The sequence below is a fragment of the Bos javanicus genome, chromosome 11 (assembly GCF_032452875.1).
Source record: "Bos javanicus breed banteng chromosome 11, ARS-OSU_banteng_1.0, whole genome shotgun sequence".
In the NCBI taxonomy this organism is placed as follows: domain Eukaryota; kingdom Metazoa; phylum Chordata; class Mammalia; order Artiodactyla; family Bovidae; genus Bos; species Bos javanicus.
Window position 1 is genome coordinate 100,267,973 of NC_083878.1, and position 15,408 is coordinate 100,283,380.

At 56.0% G+C, this 15,408-nt stretch overlaps 1 protein-coding gene across 2 annotated transcripts in view; it reads left to right on the top strand.

Annotated features, from left to right (window-relative positions):
• Positions 1 to 15,408, top strand: part of NCS1 (neuronal calcium sensor 1) — a 55,539-nt gene that overhangs the window by 22,115 nt on the left and 18,016 nt on the right. For both annotated transcript variants that reach the window (XM_061433839.1, XM_061433840.1), the window contains exons 2-3: positions 4,416 to 4,440; positions 14,203 to 14,341. In XM_061433839.1, coding sequence (XP_061289823.1) covers positions 4,416 to 4,440; positions 14,203 to 14,341 — 164 coding nt within the window. The remainder of the gene's footprint in view (positions 1 to 4,415; positions 4,441 to 14,202; positions 14,342 to 15,408) is intronic.

Consider the following 15,408-nt stretch of genomic DNA (forward strand, 5'->3'; position numbering starts at 1 on the left):
TGACCCCATGGACTTCAGCACGCCAAGGTTGCTTTTCCTTCACTATCTCCTGGAGTTTGCTCAAACTCAGGTTCGTTGAGTCCGTGATGCCATCCAACCATCTCATCCTCTGTCGTCCCCTCCTCCTCCTGCCCTCAGTCTTTCCCAGCATCAGGGTCTTTTCTAATGAGTTGGCTCTTCGCATCCGGTGGCCAAAATATTGGAGTTTCAGCTTCAGCATCAGTCCTTCCAATGAATATTCAGGACTGATTTCCTTTAGGATGGACTGGTTGGATCTCCTTGCAGTCCAAGAGACTCTCAAGAGTCTTCTCCAACACCACAGTTGGAAAGCATCAGTTCTTCAGTGCTCAGCGTTCTTTATGTTCCAACTCTCACGTCCATACGTGACTATTGGAAAAACTAACTAGATGGACCTTTGTCGGCAAAGTGGTGTCTCCACTTTTTAATATACTGTCTAGGTTAGTCATAGCTTTTCTTCCAAGGAGCAAGCGTCTTTTAATTTCATGGCTGCAGTCACTGTACACAGTGATTTTGGAGCCCAAGAAAAGAAAATCTGCCAGTTTCCATTTTTTCCCCTTCTATTTGCCATGAAGTGATAGGACCGGATGCCATGATCTTCATTTTTTGAATGTTGCATTTTAAGCCAGGTTTTTCACTCTCCTCTTTCACCTTCGTCAGGAGGCTCTTTGGTTCCTCTTTGCTTTCTGCCATGAGGGTGGTGTCATCTGCACCCAGAGTAGCTGGTCTTTGACTCCAGATTCAGGACACAAGCCAGGCATTTTGAGTTGCATTTGATGGCCTTGTCTCTTTAATCTTTTTTTTTTTTGTTTCATCTGGAACAATCCCCTGCCTTGTTTTCTACGTTTCCGCACCAACATTTAAGTATCCTGGACAGTTGTCTTGTCGAATGTCCCACATTCTGCGTTTGTCCGGTTGTATCTTCATGATTAGACTGGGAGCTGGAATTTGGAGCCAGGCCTGCCTGACCTTTGTGGAGCGGGGGCAGGTGGCCAAGCTCCTCTGAGATCTGCCTGCTGCTCACCCCCCCTGCAACAGACCCCAGGGCTATAGGCAGTGAAGCAGTGGCAGCTGCTGGGCCTGGCATGGGGCCAGGGGATACCTGTATCCTGGTTAATTAGCTGCATAAAGCAGGGGCAGGGCCTGTCTCCCCCTTCCCAGCTCACAGCCCACAGAGCTTGGCCGCCTGCTAACCACTCTGCGCTCTGTTTTGGGGGCCCTTGTAATGGGGAAAGGGCAGCCAACTGTGTCTGTGTCTTGAGGGCTTATTGGGTACGGGGGCTGGTGAAGGGCACGGGGGAGGAGGTGGAGGCTGAGAGGCCCTGGGGTGGGGCTGCTGCTGGGGAATGGGCAGGGGGTATGGTCAGGAGAGGGTCAGGACTTCTGAGCTGGGAGATTCCAGGGAAGTCTCCTCCTTTGACCTTGAGGGGGGCCTCGCCTAAGGTCAGCAGTGGACCAGCACCCCAGCGCTTGCTACCCTGCTCCTCCTGTTTATATCATATGATGCCAAGGTCACACAAGGTCACACAGCTCATTGGATGACTCGAAGTAGTGGGAGGCGTCCACTTGGGCATCCGTCCTGGGCGCTGAAGGCATAGTCCTTGCCCCTGGCCCCACCCAGCCACCTCAGGTAACTCAGCCAAGTAAGCAGGTCTGCCTGAGCCTCAATCTCCTCATTGGGAAAACAGGATCACACCTATCCATGGGATTTTATGCCTATGAAGAGCACCAAGCACTTTAATCTTCACAGTTAGCCCATTTGACAGAAGAAGAAACTGAGGCTCGAGTGAGGGGAAGTACTTCACCCGGGGGACACACAGCTAGTAAGCTGCGGAGCTAGGTTTAAACTCGGGCTGTCCATTCTGGCTCCAGAGTATGAGACCCTAAGCTCCTGGCTATGCTATGATGGATCTCCTGTGTCTCCAGGTTGAATATTTAAGGATCAGTCCCTTGGCTCCCGCTGCCCTTCTCTACCAAGTATGGGTGGTGAGTGTAGGGCTGCCCAGTCTCTGTTAGACCAGGGACGATTTCCCTCGCCACCCTCCTGCCTGATTCCCTTCCCACTCTCCTGTTGTTCAGTCACTCAGTCATGTTAGACTCTTTGTGACCCCATGAACTGCAGCACTCCCTGTCCTTCACTATCTCCTGGAGTTTGCTCAGCCTCATGTCCACTGAGTCGATGATGTCATCCAACCATCTCATCCTCTGTCGTCCCCTTCTCCTCCTGCCCTCAATCTTTCCCAGCATCAGGGTCTTTTCTAACGAGTTGGCTGTTTGCATCAGGTGGCCGAAGTATTGGAGCTTCAGCTTCAGCATCAGTCCTTCCAGTGAATATTCAGGGTTGATTTCCTTTAGGATGGACTGGTTTGATCTCCTTGCTGTCCAAGGGACTCTCTACCCTCTGCCAAAACTCTTGGAAAACTGCATTCTCTTACACCAGGTCTGGCTGTTCCTGGTAACCTACACTCTCACTGTTGCCTTTGCTGTCTGTCTCTTTTTAAATTGGAGTGTAATTGCTTTACAGTGCTATGTTGGTTTCTGCTGCACAACATCGAGAATTAGCTATTTGTGTCCATGTATCCCCTCCTCCTTGAACCTCCCTCCCCCACCCCATCCCATCCCTCTAGGTCGTCACAGAGCCTTGAGCTGAGCTCCCTGCGTTATGTACATGGCAGCTTCCCGCTAGCTGTCTGTTTGACACACGGTCGTGGATATATGTGAACCCCGCTCTCTTGGTTCGTCCCACCCTTTCCTTCTCCGTGTCAAGTCCGTTCTCTCCTGTCTGCGTCTCTATTCCTGCCCTGTAAATAGGCTCACCAGTGCCATTTCTCTGGATTCCACATGTGTGTGTTAATATATGACATTTGTTTTCCTGACTCTGTATGGCAGACTCAGCGTTGTGCCCGTGGACAGGGCATCTCCTCCAGCCTCTTGTGGGAGGAGAGTGCTGACCAGGGGGGCTTGACGGAGTCTTGCCACCTGCCCCAGGAGTCTAACCACCAGGGTCCGGCTGTGGGCGGGTGGCTGAGCGACAGACTCGAATGCAGACCCTCGCCCTCCCGCGGCACGTCCTGCCTCCCTTCGTGCCTCAGTTTCCCCATCAGCAACCAGGGCAGAGTGGTGGCTTCCCTGGGAGCATCGTCAGGGCGGCTGAACCGAAGCACAGAGGCCCGCCCTGCTCCAGATCGAGGCTCGTGGTGGGCGCTCGGGACTTGGCAGCTGTTACGAGCTTGCTCTGAATGGTTTCTTGAAAAGTGACCTCGATCGAGTCTGATCAGGCACACATGGTGAGGTGGACCCCCTTGGGCCTCCCTTCCCACATCGCTGGGAAGGGATTTCAGTTCTTTTACTCACCTGACCTGCACCCAGCACCCACCTTCCTGTCTGTTCACTCATCCATTCATTCTCCAAGTCTGTACTGAGCACATCCGAGTGCCAGGCCCTGTGCTGGGGGCTCAGGAGTATTCACACCTGTTCTGATTGAATTCCCAGGACAGCTAGTGTGGCAGGCACTGTAATTGTTATTCCCATTTACAAACAGGGAAACTGAGGCACAGAGTGCTGGAGGTGCTCTCCCAAGGTCAACCCCCCACCCTGGGAATGAGTGAGGCCTTGGAGGTGGTTAGATGTTCTTGTTCAGTGACTTTAGAGAAATTACTGGTTTTGTTCCAACCTGAACTGATTCAGTACTTTTCAGAAAAAAACTTTTTTTTTGTTGTTTATTTCACGGTTCAGTAAAGAATGACTATTTGGGCTCAGCTGGAGGTTCTGCTACTTTATATGGCTCGTTCTAGCTTTTTGTTCATGGCTCCGTTCTTGCCTTGCCTGTAAAAAGAACCTGGGGCTGAATGCTTTGAGGGGCTGGAGGGCTGGGTGGAGGAGGGGAGGGTGCTGGGTGCTTCCAGGGCGGAGGAGGGGGTTCAGGTTTTCTGCCCCGGCCCTCCATGTGCTGGCAGGGCGGCTGAGTGCCTGGGGACACCAGTGACTTCTCTGACCATCCTGTCCCCAGGGATGCCAGATGGGGACGACTAATCCTCCGTGTTGGCCCAGGCATGCAGTCCTGCCTGCCCTGCCCAGGACAGCAGGGAGAGGCCAGCCCCTGCCTGCAAGAAGCTGATCTTGACAGTCCTCCCAGCAGCTCAGTGGACATCTGGAAGGGATGGGCCATGGTCACCCCCTGGGGTCAGGATGATCAGACTAAGACTGCTCACCAGCTGGGAGTAGGGGACCGCAGGCATCTTCTTGTTCAGAGCTGGCTGGTGTCCAGAAATGTCCAGACATGGGCAGCATGGCCGTGGGTGGGGGCGGGGAGGGCAGGAAGGAGGCTCCCCTGTGTCTGTCTGTCCTCTAGGACACCTCCCTAAGCTAAAAGGCCACTTTTCTCTTTTCTCTTGCAGTTACTGAGAAGGAAGTTCAGCAGTGGTGAGTAGCCGCATTTTCCCAAAACTGTTGGGTGGGTTGGGAGTGTTGGCTTCGTGCTGATGAGCCGGCAGCCCAGCTGCCCAGGTCAGGGGCACATGGAGGGCCCTCTGAGAGGGGCTTATCCACACACAGGTCCAGGCAGCCTTGGGTTCAGATTCCTTTGTTCACAAGGAACTAACTTAGATCCAGTTGAACTGTGGTTGGGGATGGTGGTGGGTTGGTGGTGACCGCATGGCATCTCTGAGGACCACCAGTGTTAATTTCAGACGCTGCTCACCCGAGGGAGGGGTTTGAACCAGAAAAAAGTCAGGAGACTGGATCCCAGGCCCAGCTTTGTCACTAGATTATCACATGGTCTTGAGAAATCTCTTCCCCTCTCTGGGGTTCATCCACTCTCTCTAGTAAAGCGATTGAATAGATTGGATCAAGGATGGTAGATAGTTTTTTTCTTGAATGCCAGCTCTGATCAGTCCACAGTAGCTGCCTGGAGTGGTGTGTTAAGGAGGATTCTGAGGCCGTACATCGTGGAGCAAATGGAAAGTATTGCAGTGAGGCATCAATGAGGTCTGTGATGGATTAGCGATGCCTGCCCCGGGGCGAGGAGGGGAGAATGGTGAATCTGAAGCCCCCAGGGGAGGCTCACTGTTAGGTGAACCTGAGTTGGGAGTGGATAGGTGAGCAAGGAGGGGAGCTTGGAGACCTTCTAGAAAGTTTGGTGGCTTAGAAATGGACTCTAGAGTCCCAACCTTGCCTCTTCCCATCTCTTTGGCCTCTGAGCCTCTGTTTCCCTGTGTAGGAATAATGAGGGATTGCAGTGGTAGTCCCTGTAAAGGTCACAGCACAGGGCCCAAGGGCTGACAGCCGTTGACGGTGGTCTTCCGTCCACTGTTCAGACGTGCACTCCATCACAGCAGGCCGCGGAGGCCACACCTGGGAAGGCCGCAGGCCCCGAGACTCCTGGGGGAGCCCTGCCTACACCTCCCTGACCCTGAGTCCAGGCGGCAGAGGGGGAGAGCTGTGGCTGCCCTGCCCAGCTCGGCTGACCCCTTGCCAGAGACCCCGGCCAGGTGGGCAGCCCCTGGGCGGTGAGCTGACTGCAGGGATGGAGGGTGGGCGGGAGCAATGCCGCCTCTTCCTTCCTTCCCCATGTCCTCCGCCCTGACAGGTGGGCCTGACCCACCTCCGACCTCATTTTCCGCTTCGCCACTCCCCCAGGTGGGCGTTCCAGAAATACTCCTGCTTCTAGGTCGTTATCCTCCAGGCTCACCCTCCTGGATCGCCTCACCCCGCCTTCCTGCTGTGTTTTTCTTTTGCTTAAAGCCCCTTTGTGGGGACTTCCCCGGTGGTCCAGTGGCTGAGACTCCGAGCTCCCAAGGCAGGGGGTTCCATCCTTGGTCAAAGAACTAGATCCCACATGCGACAATGAAGAGCAAAGATCCTGCATGCCTCGACTAAGACCCGGGGCAGCCAAACAAACAAATGAATATATATATATTAAAAAGCCCCTCATGGCTTCTTACTGCACTTAACATAAAGGCCCAACCCCTTGCCTGGCCCTCAAGGCTCCCCGAAGTCTCCGGCCTCATCTGCTGGTTTACCAGGCACCAGCCATACCAGGCTCCTTCCTGCCTCAGGGCCTCCATTCCTGCTGTTCCCTCAGCCCCAGATCTTGGCATCTTTGCTGCAGCGTCACCTTGTGGGAGAGGTCACACTGACCACCCTCCCTGTCTCTCCAGCCCGTCCCAGGGTGGTCTTGTCTGGGGCTGACTTTCACTAGCTGCTCCACAGAAGAGGAGCCAGGCCCAGGGTCTTCTGTGACTCTGTGACTGGTCCTGGGCCACGCAGTGAGCAGAAGCAGAGCTGGGCAGGTGCCAGGTCCCCCCGGGCAGGCCTGGGTCCCAGGTGGTCAGGAGCACAAACCAGGCCACAGTGATGCGAGGCTGGGCTGGGCCATGTGGGCTCTCGCCACCCACATGGCTTCATGCTCGTCGCCCCTTCGGCTGCCCCCAGCTCTGTATTCTCAGAGAGGGAGGCTGGGGGCTCAGGGAGGTGGGGCTGGTGTGAGGTCTGGGTCCACAGCCATCCCCTTGACCATCGTGACCATCTCATTTCCTGCCCTGAGCTCCATTCATCACAATGGAAGATTGAAGACCTCGATGGGGGCTGAATAGGAAACCGCAGACAGTGGTCCCCAACCTTTTTGGCCCCAGGGACCCATTTCACGGGAGACAGTTTTCCCATGGACCAGGAAGCAGGGGGATGGTTTGGGGATGATTCAAGCACATTCCATTTATCATGCGCTGTATTTCTAATCTGATGCTGCCGCTGACCAGACCAGAGGTACTGATCTGCAGCCTAGAGGTTGGGGACCCCTGCCATAGCAGGCCCCAGGCCTTACAATCGATTGTGACATCGTGGTCACCTGGAGAGTGAAGGGAACATGATCCCGAATGGGAGCAACAGGGCATAAATAGTGCCCCCAACACAGTTTTGTGATGAAGAATGTGCGGAGGGAACAGCAGATGGGGAGGAAACTGGCCAGAGGCTGGTAGTGGGTGTGTTGGGGGTGGTGGCCTCACGGATTATGGGTATTTTCTTTCTCTCACATTTTCTATTTTATAAGTTTTCCGTAACGCTTTTTATTATGTTTATGATAACCAAATAGCCCGATGGCATTGTGACAGAGACAGTGGGCGAGGCAGGAAGAATTCTGCAGCCGGCTCGAAAGGGCCAGCTGTCAATCCTGGATCCTTGTCCGCAGTCACAGCCCTGGGTCAGGAGGCTGCCTCTCCTTAACATCTGTGGGCGCCTCCTGTGGGCCAGGTGCTTAGAACAATCCCGTGAGGTCAGGTTAGGAGCAGCCCATTTTACAGATGAAGAAACTGAGGCTCTGAGACACTTGCCTGGGTCACCCAGCTCTGTGTGTGGGTGTGTGTGTGGAGTCTGGGTCCAGATTGCTGGCCTACGTGGCCAGGGGTACAGGGGCTCAGCCCTGCCCGCTCTGGCTTTGGCAAATCTTACAAAGCTGAGGGCTGCGGAGGGTGGGAGGGTGGGAGGACTTAGGAGGGGGAGGGGAGAGGTGCAGGGAAGAGGCCCCAGCCACAGGGAAGTCTTTGAGCCCCTCCTCCGGATCGTCTGAAGGCTGGTCTCCAGGGAGCTGGGAGGGGAATGCCATGGGAAAGGAGGTGTTTGAAAAGATAATGGGGAACCGTTTGCCAGGGATGCTGCGGTAGGCAGCCCCAGCTGTGTTTGGCTGATTGCAGCTGGGGGTTATGCTTTCTTCTTCCTCCACCTATTTATTTCCCGCTTTTCACACTGCAGAAGGCAGCGTCCGCCACACTTAACCCTTGGCAGGGAGGTGGGTGAGTATGGCAGGACTCGCTTCAAGCTGGGTCCTAGAGAACAAGGCTCTGTGGGATCTGAGAGCAGTGGATCCCAGGAAGGCCTGGAAGGCCGGGCCTTGGGGAATGAGGCCTTGGTGGCCTTGGGGCCGCGGGGCCTGTAGAGAATGGGAAGCTGAGTTGGAATCAGACCCGTGGGTCATGGCCGGTGTTCATTCATTCCCTCATCGCTCATTCATTCATTAATTCACACCCTCATTCACTCATTCATTCACCATCCCTCATTCATTCACTCCCTCCCTCCCTCATTCCTTCACCCACTCGTTCACTCATTAATTCACTCTCATTCACTCCCTTATACCTTCGTTCATTTGCCCACTCTCTCATTCACTCATCCATGCCCTACTCTCATTCATTGGCTCACTTTCATTCACTTACTTCCTTGTTCCTTCATTCATTCACCCACTCCCCCTTTCCTTCACTCCCTCATTCATTCATTCATCTGTTGGTCCATTCATTCAATAAATCTTTACTGAGGACCTACTCTGTGCCAGGCACCTTCCCAGCACCAGAGGCAGTAGGGGCTGGGGGAGACGAGGCGCTGGAATCTCCCGGGGGCCCAGGCTGGCACAGTGGGGGGCAGACACAGGCTGGTGCCATGGTGGGAGGCGCACAGGAAGGAGTGTTTTGTAAGTGGTATTCAGCCTGCAGTGTTTTTATGAAATGACAGATTTCTCTTCCTTCCCTTTCCCTCTTAAAGAGGCGTCAGAAGGCAGTTGTCGAATCTAGGCTTTTCTTCGCTCGTCTCCACCCTGTCGTGGAGAGCTGACTCTCAGGCACAGTCAGCCTCGTCAGACGGCTGTGCTCTGGTGGCTGGAAGTCGCATGTGCGGAGCTCTGGGTCAGGGCTGTGTCCTGGATTCGGCTCCATGGCTTCTCCTCTGATTCCTAAAGGGAGCTAAGACCCCTGCTCTGAGACAAGGTTGTGTGAGGACGCTTCGTGCCTCTCCCCTCCCCCGGCCTGACCTTCACCAGCATCAACGCCAGGGCTTCTGTCGCTTCCGCCACTGGGCTGGAACCAGGCAGAAGGCGCCCAGGAAAACAGGCTGTGGAGGTTTGGGGCCACGGCTGGTGACTGGCCACACACAGAGGTGGTGGTGGGGCTCCACTTCGGTCCCCCCGTTTGCCCACTGTGCGACTTGCTAGGTGTTTACCGAGCCCTTGCTGTGTGTCTTGGGCTTCCTGCGTAGCTGAGTCGGTAAAGCATCTGCCTGCAATACAGAAGACCTGGGTTCAGTTCCTGGGTTGGAAAGATCCCCTGGAGAAGAAACGGCAACCCACTCCAGTATTCTTGCCTGCAGAATCCCATGGACGCTAACGGCCTGCAGTTTGTGGGATCGTGAGAGTCGGACATGCCTTAACGCTATATTTATTTTTTTGCTGTGTGTCAGAACACCCTGCAGATTCAGGGTGAACTAGAAGATGTGGGGTTCCTGCCTCAATAGACTCTGTGATGCACTCACTGGCCTGTCATCACAGAGGCTCCGGGCACCACTGCGAGGCCCAGGCCAGGGACAGGGTGCTGTGGTGCTGTGAGTGTGTGTGCTGGAGCCTGGCTCTGTCTGGGGTGGGCAGAGAGGGCTTCTCTAGGGGAGATGCACTGAAGCTAAGAACAAAAGAGGGAAGGAGGAGGGAAGGAGTCTGCTGGGCTGAAGAAATGCCATGTGGCGGCCCTGAGCCAAGAGGAAATGTAACCGCTCCCAGCCTCAGTTTCCCCATCTATACAATGGGTGTAATAGTCTCCACTTCCTGGGTTTGTTGGGACGATTTGGTGAAATGGTGCCTGGAAATCACATAGCCCCATGTCTGTGCATGCGTGCTAAGTCACTCCAGTCATGTCCAACTCTTTGCCGCCCTATGGACTGTAACCTGCCAGGCTCCTCTGTCCATGGGACTCCCCACACAAGAATACTGGAGTGGGTTGTCATGCCCTCCTCCGGGAAATCTTCCAGGAATCAAATCTGCATCTCCTGTGGTTTTTGCATTGCAGGCGGATTCTTTTACTACTGAGCCGCCAGGGAAGCCCAGGTCCCTGTTGTTAGGAATCCTGGACCACTGGAAAGCAGACACTGGGGAAGATCCTCTCTCTGCTCTGTGGGGCTCCCCGGAGACCTTCTAGTCCTCTGGTCCTCCCCTGGAGTGGCTCTGCCCCAGGGGGGATGTTGGCATTGTCTGGAGACACCTTGGGTTGTCATAACTTGGGGTGGGGATGCTTCTGGCATCTATCAGGGGGAGGCCAGGGAGGCCGTCAAATATTCTATCTCATTGGACAGGCCCCCACGACCGAGAATCATCTGACTCCAGATGTCAATAGTGTTGGTGGAAAACCCTGATCTAGTCTAAGCCATTTATTTTACCAGCAGAGAAACTGTGGGAGATTGCGGGAAAGGGCTTTCCTCGGGCCCCTCTTACAGTGAGACACAATGAGCCAGGACTGGAGCACAGGGCGGGCTCCGGAGCAGGTTTCCAGGCAGCTGTGTGTCTGAGCAGAGAGAGAGGGGTGGTGGGGGGAGAGGGAGGAGGTCCTGGGCCTGTTGGAACCTGAGCCAGGGCTGAGGATGGGGGTGCAGTCACGTATGTCTCTTGTTATCCTGGGATGGAATTCCTGGGCAGGAACTCAGTTATTAAGCAGCGGCTCCCTTGCGTGCCCGCGGTGGGGAGGGGGTGTGTGCCTGGGGTGTGTGTCCCGGCTCTGCCAGCCAGGGGTGCTGAGCTGCACCTCAGAACCGGACCTTGGCAGGAAGTCCTGGTCTCAGAGCCATGAGGGCTTGAAGAGCAAATTCAGGGCCCTGGGGGCCACTGGAGCGTCTGGGCCCAGACTCCTCTCTGCTTCAGTGAGATGGGGTGCCCCCATCTTCTGATGATGGGGTTACAGTGTTTGGAGAGCAAGCACTTGCCTTTCATGCAGCTTGGCTCGCAGGAGAGGCGGATGAAGAGCAAGCCTGGGAAGCAGGAGTCCCGGGACGGAGCCCAGTGTCTGCTGTGTGACCTTGGGCCAGTCTCTCTCCCTCTCTGGGCCCCCAGTTTCACATCGATCCATGGCGGGGTGGGAGTGTACCTGTAGTTCTCTAACCATCTGCCTGGAGTTCTCAGATTCCGACGAGGGAACCGGGGCTCAGGAAGAATGCCCGCGACACCTTGGCTCTTTTTATTAATTTTATTTGTGTTTATTCATTCATTCATTCATTCATTGAGCTCAGTGGACATTTACTGAGCCCCCGTTACGTGCAGGCCCTGGGCCAGGCACGGGGGCACTGTGGCGTCAGGTTCGCAGTCGGATGGGGGACACAGCCTGAAGGTATGCGTGGTACGGTGTCGGTCCTGCTGCTCTGGGGTCTTTCCAGGGCTGGGGGAGCAGATGAGCAATGCAGCCCCTGGGGGGGCCTGGGCAGACTTCCTGGAGGGAAGCTGGGACCTGGTGGATGAGTGCGTTAGCCAGGTGAAGAGGAGGAGAAGGAGGTGTTTTGCAGGCCCAGGAACCTGCAGGTCTGAAGACCGGGGGGGTGGCTGGCATGGACAACTCTGGAAAGTGCCGCAGGGTGTGGAATATGGGCCTTGGGGGGACAGTGGGCAGGAGAGGCTGGGCCATCAGGTTGGGGTGGGGCTGCTGCTGATGGCACCAAGGAGGCTGGGCCCCACAGGGACAGGGACAGTCTCTGCCAGGGAAACTAGACACCCGCCCCCAAGCCCAAGGTTCCCTACTGAGGCCAGCCTCCCTGCACCCCCAGGAAAGCTGCAGGGCCCCCGCTGCCAGCACCCCCTGCAGGCAAACACAGCACTGCCAGCTCCCTGCCCACCGCCCCGCCTTCCTCTCCCAGGGGCTAGGCAGCCACAGGGACCCGGCCAGGAGAAGGCTTTGGGCACCTTCAGGTCTCCCTCTATTGTTTTTAATAATCGTTTAGAATCACTCAAGTAACACACAGCCCCCTGGGGGGGAATGGGAAGCGCTGGGGGACACCAGGGGAAGTGTGGCCCCCATCTGGGTCTCCAGGGCCTGCTGTGCCCCGATGTGGGTCATCACGTCCTGGCGCCAGGCCTGCCCCCTCCTCATGCCCAGGGACCCATCCTGACCCAGAGCTGAGGGTCACAGACCAGGTCTCGGCTCCGAAATGCTCCTCCCTGGCTCTTCATCCTGGCCCAGGCGTGGAGATTTGTGCCTGGAACACACACCTGGGAAGGATGCTTTGTGGGGGGGACCAGCCCTTTCCTGGTCCCTGCTGTGGGAGGGGCCCTGGCCTCAGTGCCTTCATCTGTGAAGTGGGGTCACTGAACCCACTGAGCAGGGCTGAGTGGCGATTGCAGGAGGAAATGTCCACGAAGGCTTAGCCCAGTGCCCAGCATGGGGCTGTTGTCAAAGGTAATGAGACAGGGCAACTGAGCCTGGACCACCTCCCTGGGCCTCTGGCCCCTCGAGGTGCCCCAGGGGGTGGGTGGGAGGGCACATGGAGGCCCAGCCTCCTTTATGACCCTTTGCTTGTGATGGGCACTGCCAATGATGAGAACTCACACCAGCTGGATTCCGAGCCCTGCTCCATCTCCTGGCTTCCTCCCGGCCTCTCCTTCACCCATGAAGGAACACTGACATGTTAGCAAGAGTCTTGCTTTCTTTCTGATGTCTGACCTCAATCACTTAGGTCCCAGGCTTCCCTGGTGGCTCAGATGGTAAGGAATCCGCCTGCAGTGCAGGAGACCCAGGTTCGGTCACTGGATGGGGAAGATCCCCTGAAGAAGGGAATGGCAACCCACTCCAGTACTCTTGCCTGGAGAACCCCACGGACAGAGGAGCCTGGCAGGCTACACTCCATGGGGTCGCAAAGAGTCAGACACACCTGAACGATTAACACTTTCACGATTGCCAAGGCCCCCCTCCTTCCTATGCCTTGCACGTCCCTTCCCCCAGCCCAAGCCCCTCAGATTGTTCTCCAAGGCTGGGGGCACTGTGGCTTCCCCACAGGCTCCTGGTTGGCCCCCAGTCACACGTCTCCAGTAACTTCCCCAGGGCCTGATCGGAGAGTGGCCCCAGAAGACTGCAGAAGGGTGGGGCAGCTGGGGACATCTTCAGGGCTGGTGTCTCTGAGCAGCTGACCCTCTCAGTGGATACTTCATACCCTGCCTCAGCTCCAGTCTAGGCTGCGTGCAAATCTCTCCATGATGGAGCCTCAGTTTCCTCATTTTTGAACTGGCCTTGCGAATTCCTTGGCAGTCCAGGGGTTAGGACTCTGCACTTTCACCGCCAAGGGCTGGGATTCAATCCCTGGTCGGGGAACTGAAATCCCACATGCCACACCATAAAAAGAAATGGTGGGAGGGCCAAATTCATGACACCTTGCTCGTGGGCCTGTTTGGGTGTCCCAAGAGAATCAGGTTTGCAAAGCTCCCAGCAGACAGTGGCTGAGCGGAGGTAACAGCTGGTAGCCGATAAAAGCTGATCCGTCTCTCTACCCCCATTTGTGCTGGGAATCCTTCTCAGAGGAAGGTATGTCCTGGCTGGAGTTGCCAAGCTCCATGCAGGAGCCAGCTGGTGAACTGATTTAAAAGAGCACTGAGGTCATGATACTAAAGATCCTGCCATCAATTATTTTTTATGTCCACCCCTGTGCCAAGGATGCTATGTCAGCATCTCGCACAGTCCCTGCATGGCGGATGTGACACCTGTGCCTGTTTGTAGAGGAGCAAGTTAGGCTCAGAGAAGTGAAGCCGCTTGCCTGAGGATGCACAGCCCGCAAATGGCAGAGCCAGGATGCGGGCTGCGAAGCCACGTTGCCATCAGCTGGCCGGCTGTCTGGAGGGTCCCGTGATGGGCCTTGGGAATACAGGGGGACAGATCCAGTTGGAACCCCCCGAGGTGCCCTGGGAGATTGCTGGGCTCCTCCTGCGTTGTTTACCCAGTTTCCTGGGAACAGAGGCAGGGGAGCGGGTGTGTGCACACCGGAGGGGGTGCAGGCATGTGGGAGGAGCCAGCTGCTAGGCCCCAGATGGTGGCTCTGCCCACCAGCGCTGCCAGCCTTCCCGGCTCTAGGAGGGGCTCAGTGGAGAAAGTGGGGGAGGCGGGAGTGCCTTGCACAAGAGTGAGGCTTCGAGGAGGTTGTTTGTGTGAGTTTGGTGTTAGGTGGCCACGTGACTCTCACCCACTGGGAGAGATGAGGCTCAGAGAGATGTGGCCACCTTTTGCCAGTCACACAGCTAACGAGAGGCAGGGGTGGGATGAGCCCAGGCCTGTGATGCCCAGGTCTGTGCTCACGACCCCATGTGACAGTTTCCCAGGACAGGGCCTCCGGCTTCCAGGGCGCTGGGCAGGAGCTCCCAGCAGGTGGTGGTGCTGGAGTCTCCTTCACCGTCTCTCGCCTGGTCTCTACCTCCAGGTACAAGGGCTTCATCAAGGACTGCCCCAGCGGGCAGCTGGATGCGGCAGGCTTCCAGAAGATCTACAAGCAGTTCTTCCCATTTGGGGACCCCACCAAGTTCGCCACATTTGTTTTCAATGTCTTTGATGAGAACAAGGTGAGCTGGTGATTGACGGGTCCTGCACCAGCCCGGAGTCCCCTCCCACCCCCTCAAAACCAGCCTGGAGTCCCCTCCACCCTCCACAACCAGCCCAGAGTCCCCTCCTTCCTGAGGCGTCTCCACATCCACGCTTACCCGCTGATGTTCCCTTTGGAGAAGAAACACATACACATACACACAAATGCACTCGCATGCATGCAGCCCACACATGCCTGTACACAAACGCGCACACACGCACGCATATACACACTGACACATGCACTCGTATTGCACACAGATGATGCACGTGCATACGTTGCATGAGCTCCAGTGTGCACAAGGCACCCGCAGAGATCCACGTACGCACGCACATACCGTCCGCACAGACGTGTGTATACACACATGCTCGCATATACATCTGCTGTGACCCTTTTCTTACAAGGACGAACGGCAAATGCCTCCAGGGATGATAATAGGAGTTGTAATCATAACAGGCATTTACTGAATCTTTACTACGTACTAAGCCCTTTACGTGCATTGTTTTTACTGAGACCTTACAATCGACTACCAGTAAAGGATGCCTTTTAATTACCCCCATTTAGCAGATGAGGAAACTGACAATCATATACCATGAGATCCTTTGTGCCTGGCTTCTTTCACTGAGCGTGACGTTTTCAAGGCTTATCCGTGTTGTAGGTGTCCACCCCTGCGCCCCAGGCGATGGCCGCCCGGCAGTCGGCATGTACCCACCGCCGGGGCGTCTGCAGCCCTCTGGACTCCGTCCCACGCCGTCATGTGTCCTGGCTTCCCCCGTGTTCGCGGTGGATGTCCCATCACTTATTTCCACACTCCATGCTGTCGGGCACTCAGGCTTGTTTCTGCTCTTTCCTGCCCTGGCTTTCTCCGCAGGCTGCCTGGCCCTGGGAAGAGCTCCGGTGGCCTCTCCAGGGTCTCAGTGTCCTCAGCTGCAAACCAAATAGGATCGGACAGTCCGGAGCCCCGCCTTCTTCTCAAGCCTCTGAGCCTGTGGTTCTAGGCTGAGGAGAAGGGGGTCCTGGCGGTCCGTGTGCTGTGCTGATGGAGCC